This window comes from Tigriopus californicus, chromosome 3 (genome assembly GCF_007210705.1).
Source record: "Tigriopus californicus strain San Diego chromosome 3, Tcal_SD_v2.1, whole genome shotgun sequence".
NCBI classification, from domain to species: domain Eukaryota; kingdom Metazoa; phylum Arthropoda; class Copepoda; order Harpacticoida; family Harpacticidae; genus Tigriopus; species Tigriopus californicus.
In genome coordinates, this window is record NC_081442.1 from 11,042,390 (window position 1) to 11,049,279 (window position 6,890).

Genomic DNA, 6,890 nt, shown 5'->3' on the forward strand with positions numbered 1-6,890 from the left:
CCCTCTATCTATGATGCGTTATGCATGGAACGCAAACTTGAGGCTTTCCTCCAGCCTGACCCGCCGGTTCAGCCACCCTCCGTCCTAGCCCTGGGCTGATGGTGGGCCTGATCTCACTTCATTCAGTTAGTCCTCAGTTCTCAAACAAAATGGAGCCTCAGCGAATGATAGTACAGCCCGTGCCACGTGTGATCATCGCCCATTGCCCGTGTTAGCCATGAGCCGTCATTGCCGTGTTCCAATTCGACCCATCATGCCCCAGTTGGCCACCCACCACTCATTGTGCGTCCCTAAGCTCTCGAACACGCCGTTTTGTCCCGATTTATCCGGGGGCCATCGCCCTCTCAGACCTGATCATTGTACTTGGGACTGTCATTCCGAGTGTCATCGGGGCTATTCTCATCATTACGATTCCGATTGGGCCAGCTATCCATGCAAGTGGGGCGTGGAGTTTCGGACTTTGGGCCTGATTGGGGTGTGTCCCGTTTGATAAATAGTGTATGTACATGGAGAATTGGTGGTCCAGTTTTTGGAGTGGGACCTTAGGCCCGAGCTCCATCATGTACTGGTCAGCCGGATCAAGAGGAGGCACTGGCCCTGAGCCAATTCAGGCTAGCCCCCCTTCAGCCCGTTGGGGCCCGGGGACTCGTAGGTAAGATCCAGAGGGGAGGCGGAAACTCACGGGGCTTCAAAGTCCCAAGGGAATCGACCCCGGAATGATGAAGGGTAGCCCCGAAATTGAATCGAGCACATTCCGGTTGTGAACCGTAAGACCGACGAATGTTGAGGGAATGGATACAGATTGCGCCCGTCGACCAAATTGGCGAGTCATATTAGGCAATGACTGACCAGAGTGTTCATTGGTCGACCGGAATAGTATGGTCGTAATCAGTGATTGATGAACCTGGTGGGGCAGTTTCTGGGCCGAACCTGATCTAGCCTAACGCAACCGATTTTAATATGATCTATGGTGTTGCCCACGACTTCTAGTTGGAGGCCCTATGGCTAAGCTGGTCAAAGATGGGCGTAACTTGTAGCTGGAAGTAGGTGAAAGTTGCCATGGCTGGCAATGCCACCCCTAGTTCCTACGGTTAACCCTCCAGTGGGTTAGGTTTGATAACATGAAAGAGGCAAGTTCCTGTAGATTAGATGAGAGACTGTGCCGATTGATATCGTGAAACATGAAATTGTAATGTATAATCTAGATCAAAAGATTATTCATAGCATTTAGACGGCCCAGATTCACTTAATAGGGGTTGATATCCGAAAGGTATGCCCGCTTATCCATTTTCTGGCCTTCAATGACCGGTGACAGCGTCCTGGAAAATATATGCAGGAAATCTTCAGAAGTGCATCAGTCAGTGTTGTCTGAATATGTGTGTGTGACCCACTATTCATGATGTAATTCCTTTTTAGATCCTATTCCTCGCCCAATCCGCGTGGTTTCGTCAGACTTCATTCTTTGGAAGATGATCCGATGATGATGACGTCATCCTCGTCTACGGGTCAAATGCCCAGCCCATCGCAGCTCGACTCGGGCCAACCAGGTGCGCCATTCCACGCCCATCAGCAAACACCTCAAGAGAGCAAGTGGTTAAAAAAATATCCTTCGGACGCCCCCCATCGGACTGCCGTTCGCCCGAGCAAAGCCGTGCTAAACCCAATTTCGAACTCCCGACCCGTGGCCAAGACCCCCATGGGCCACCAAATGCCTTTCAATCTCAATACCGGCCAATACCAACGTTGGCATGGTCAACCTCAAGCCGGATCCGAGCAGCTCTTCCAAGTGGGCAGACCTCTAATTCAACCCGAACTTGCTAACATGTTTGTGCCCGCCCATTCTTGGGTAGCTCAGGATGTGGGTCATTGCCTGAACCATCTAATGGGCTCGATGATCGAGACCATGACGTCGATCTACCCATCGCCTCTCAATCCGAATGCCCGACCGTTTGTGCCTCTCAATCCGAATGCGGCTGAGTTTCGACCCACTGGATCCGGATCTTGCGGTTCGGGTTCTGCCACGGCATCTGAAACATCTTCGGTGGTGGATTCATCCGAGGACCATCCGAGCATTTCTCAAGCGGGATTGCTCTCGCCAGAAATGTGTCCGCAGAAGGATAAATTTACTCCCACCCAGAGCCAGGCCCCTTCTCCATGTGTGACTCCCGTTGTGGATGAACAGGCGAAAGAAGACATCCTGAAGTCCGTATGTAATCGGAAAGGAACGCCCTGGGTGCCGGAACCCGCATTGTCAGCCGCCAATTTGTCAGAGGAATCTATTGGAACCCATCATATCCAGTAAGTGTTTGATTTGTTCAATGATCAAGAGCTTGTATTTGACGTGAGATCTCTCAAGATTAATGGGAGTTTGATACCTTGAAACTCACTCTAAATTGCCTTACTCAACGTGTCGGATGGGTTTCGGCTTATGTAATTACTATGAGTTTAAGGATTGATTACTTCAACGGAAAACGGTCGAATTGAAAGTAGAGAATGGTTTTGCCACAATTTGGCTCAAAAACATCGCTTCTGAAGCGGCACCTCCAAACCAGATTAAGCCAATTCTCAAAATGCAAAAGTTATTGAGGAAAGGAAGAAAGAGAGAAAACAGGCACAAGTAATTCAAATACCAGCGAAACTTGGAGAGAGCGTTTCCTATATTAATTGTTTAATGAGCATGGGAGTTACAATATCTATTTACAAGGTAGAGCGACACCAACGCCTAAACCAGAAGGATTGAACATGATCTATAAAATGATAGGGAGCCAATTCTAAACTAACAATGTTGTTTTTATTTTAGGGACTTAAAATCTTGGCCTGCGTCCGATTTGGATGGCGATAGCTCATTTGTTATGGAGTCAGATGACAACACCACTCTCTCGCCTAATTTAATTCCTAACCCCAGAATTCATTTATTGTCGCAGCGATCCCGATCCTTGAGCACGTGCTCCTCGGAAGAATCATTCATTGAGTTTTCTTGCGATGCCCCAAACACGGTTGTTCCACCGTCTAAATCTGTCATTCACGCCAACAACGATGAGTCCGACGACGACTCCTCCGACTCCTCGGATGATGAAGATGAGCTAGAATCGGAGCATGATGACGATAGCGATTGGGACGAGGTAGATGACGCTCATTGCTGGACAGATATCCCGGATGAGTTCAAGACCTGTCCATTCCAATGCCCAATCGAGGCCAGAAAATCTGAGGAACAAAATACTCCCTGGAGCGAGAATGAAGCCGTGCGGGACGCCAACCGACGTTGGAACCTTAATTACCGCCAAATGTCCAACCATGATCGAGCTTGTCAAGTGGGATTCAAGTCAGAGACTGCGTGGGAAGTGTTTCTTGAAGATCCCGAAGAGTCGGAGGACCTTCAAGCAGCGCGCAAAAGTGATTTTCCTGAAAGAGCCGCAGATAAAGCTCGGATGGAGCGGATGTTGTCCAGAATCTTCCAACCTGATCATCGGAAGAAAATGTTCCTCCTAATACGCGGAGAGCACCTCGAGAATATTTAAGCGAAGCACAAATGGCTGTGATGATATCCACATACACTATAATTTGTAGCACATTATCTTGATTAGAAAGGATTGATATCAGTAATTCAATAACATATTTTGCCCATTTTGAAAATTTATGTGTATCCATTTTTTCTGCAATTCCCATCAGACTCTTGGAAAACTATGATTTCGAGAACGAATACCATGGCTTGTTATGTGATGTATTACATGAGGACCCAAATACAAGCCTTAATAATGAAACATTGTCCCTCCTAAGTCAGATCAAAACATTCTCGCTAAAAAGGTGAATAATTTGGGAAAAGTTGTTGGGGTCCGGTCTGAAGAAATTGGAGCGGAAAGGGAACATCATTTTATTTACCAACTCAATTCCTTCGATCATTGCCAGGCTTCAGCCACTCTGATATGAAATAATGAATGGGGTCCAAACATCGACGTTTTCAAAGTTTGAATGTGAATGTGAAATTTTTTTACCATGTCTTCCCTTTTGTACAAAGGCAACTGAACTTAAACGTCCATTGACAATGTATGTTACCTTCGGCGTAGGTGGTTGGTCCAGATAAGATGGTTTGGCATTTTTAACTTTACAAGGGCGGCCAATTCTACACCTTGATCAGTTCTGTAGCGGACTTCAAGTGAATCAAGACAAATTTGTCTTTTGTTTTATTTGATGTAAGATTTTTATCCTGAAATCCACGATATCTCTCCTCTTTGCATGAACTTAATCCACATTCAGATAGTCAAGATGATCTGGACACCACGTATGGTCTTGCTGCAGTCCATCACGTTGAGAATGTCAGGCACCTTCACATGGGCGTGGAGCAGATAAGACACGCGGGGTGGGGGGACTGTTCAAATTTGAACTTAGAAGCTATTATTTTTGATTAAAAATGATTGTGTACATCCAATCTTTTGTGATGACGCAAATATTGTTTATTTGTTTCTTTGTCTCTTTTCATTAACCGGTCGAGTAAAACGGAACTTGTTTTGAAGCTCTTAGGAAAGGCAATGCCATTTCTAAGAGAGCGAAATGTCAACATTAATTGTTCTCTAAAAACACTTATTTTGAAACATTTAATAAACCTTTGAAACATACTTTTGAATTCTTTTTATTTTGGTTGAATATTTTGTCATGATAATATTTGACTTTAATAAATGAGAAAGAACGGCAAAATTTCGCTCCCTTTTTACATTTTTGGCGTTTTTATACCTCTCCCTGCGGAGTTATAATGATTTGTATTTATCTAAAAACAATGAAAACACAGTCCGCCCGTTCTTAAACTGTAACTACAAAGTTTTTGCCTTATCAAGATTTACTTCCAAATATGAAGTCAAGGTTAATGTCTCCTAAAGTATTGGTAAAATCACGCAACACCCAATGGTTGATTTTTTTTGTCGACTTCCTTACTGCTACTGGCCAATCTGTGATGAATTTTAGTTCTGCCCTTTTCTTATTTTGCCAGAAATTGAGTTGGGACAGTTTCCTCTTCTCAAGTAATCTAACATTTCGAGACTAACGGAATAGCTCCAAATTCCTCCAAAAATCGAGTCCGGCTTGCCCCGGCCCTACACAGTTTACAAACTCTTTTCTTTTTCCTAAGTTGTAGATTGTGAATTGTTGGCAAATCTGTTGCTTCAATAAAATGCAACGATTTACCTTCCTCTTTGAATTAAAACCCGCCAGGTTTACCATTACCTTAAAACAACGAGTTTATTGCAAGCCTCGTGAAGCAATGATGAGCTAGAAATAATACGATGAAGCGGGAAATGCATGAAAAGATACCTATATTGTACGGGCGCATTGTCAATTGTGAATTCAAATGATCAACAAATCACGCCTTAAAGAGGCTTCTATTTCCAAGCAAAACCGAATCAGTATTTTGGCGCTTATTTGGCTGTCATGCTTCGCTTCCTTGTGATCGTGGAAGCAACGTACAGTACCTACTCGCATTGGTTCAGAATGTAGCATTAAATTTACACACGATTGACAATGTGGGGAAGCGGTTGTTAGATTTATATACTGGAGCTGCAAATTCATTTTCTTAACTCATTCGCATACATGTGAGTGGATATGAACCTTTTTCAGCCTGAAGTAATGCCTGCTAGGAGGGGTGGTGTGTTTATTAACATGTTACAATAATGGGTTATTTATTTGGAAACTGAATGAATAAATAATGAACAGATATATAAATAAATAAATAGATAAATAAACGAATAGGACGAGTTAATGAATAATGCCTCGATATCCCGGTGTCGCATCAATGTTTTGTACTAACATTGTGGCTAAAATACCATAACAAAGAATATATATTAATCCATTTCAACAACAAGAAGGAATGGCCAGAGTAAAAGAAGTAACATAATTTCTTAACAATGTTGATTCGTCAAAGACATTTTGAGAATGCCACTTTTGATTGCATACTACAACTCTCTTTCTCTTGTTCTCTTCCTCTGTCTTTGGGCACAGTTCTCAAAGGTTAAAGAACGTCCTTGGCGTGTCTTCTGCTTCAGAAGCAACCAAAACCATCCAACTTCAGGCCAGCTTGATTTTTTTGGCGCGTCAGACAACAGTCAACCATTCAGCGTCGTTACTTATTCTGGTCGTCATCCCTTGCTTTGCTTTAACGTTTGGCGTCCTTGAAGGTGCCATACCCGCTCCCATTTTCTTTCGTCTTCTCTTTTGCTTGATTGCAGCTGGTGCAATTCTTTCCGGAATTAGATGTTAACTTGTTCTCAGACGTAATTAAGAGACTCCTTTGTGAGACCCTCGTTTCAGATTCCAGTTTTTTCTAAAATTTCCTGGTTACTTTGAACAGATTACTGAGGTGTTGGTGTTGTCAATGTTGGGGCGGGTAAAAACGAGTGCGAGTATATGACGATTTGAACGCACACATTTGTCGGAATGTGCTTGGAAGCCAGGAAGGAAGGAAGTGGATTCCACTTCCGTATTTTCTCATATGTTTGCCGTAGATATAGAGTAAAGATAGATGATTTCAAGGTTGTTGCCGCGGTGTCGGGATATCCGAAATGAATCACATTGGGGATTGACTGCAGATGACTGTTGCCGATTGCCCGAAGGTTTCCGAATATGCAGACGCTGCGGACCAACGTGATAGGGCAGTCATCTAATTGACATTCACAAATCAATGGGGTGAAAAGCTAGAGCAGAGGGGAATTGGGATTTTCTTCGAGTTTGACCTTGAGGGTCGATGAACTGACCTTGGCAGACAAACAGGAAAAAAACTACGGTGTCATACTCTGAGGTTGGCAACAACTTAAACAACAGATTGACCGCAAATTGAATCCTACGGGTGGAAAACATTTCAAGCCAGGGACAAAGATAACAACAGAACTCGTTGAGGGTGGGTGGCC

The 6,890-nt window shown here is 43.9% G+C and overlaps 1 protein-coding gene across 1 annotated transcript; it reads left to right on the plus strand.

Annotated features, from left to right (window-relative positions):
- Positions 1-620: 620 nt before the first annotated feature.
- LOC131877775 (uncharacterized) lies at positions 621-3,761 on the plus strand (the record flags this gene model as incomplete). The annotated part of the gene is given in 3 exon segments (XM_059223557.1): positions 621-652; positions 1,417-2,298; positions 2,801-3,761. Coding segments are annotated over 3 exon segments (1,632 nt in total), but the record flags the coding sequence as incomplete, so codon positions are not given.
- Positions 3,762-6,890: the final 3,129 nt, after the last annotated feature.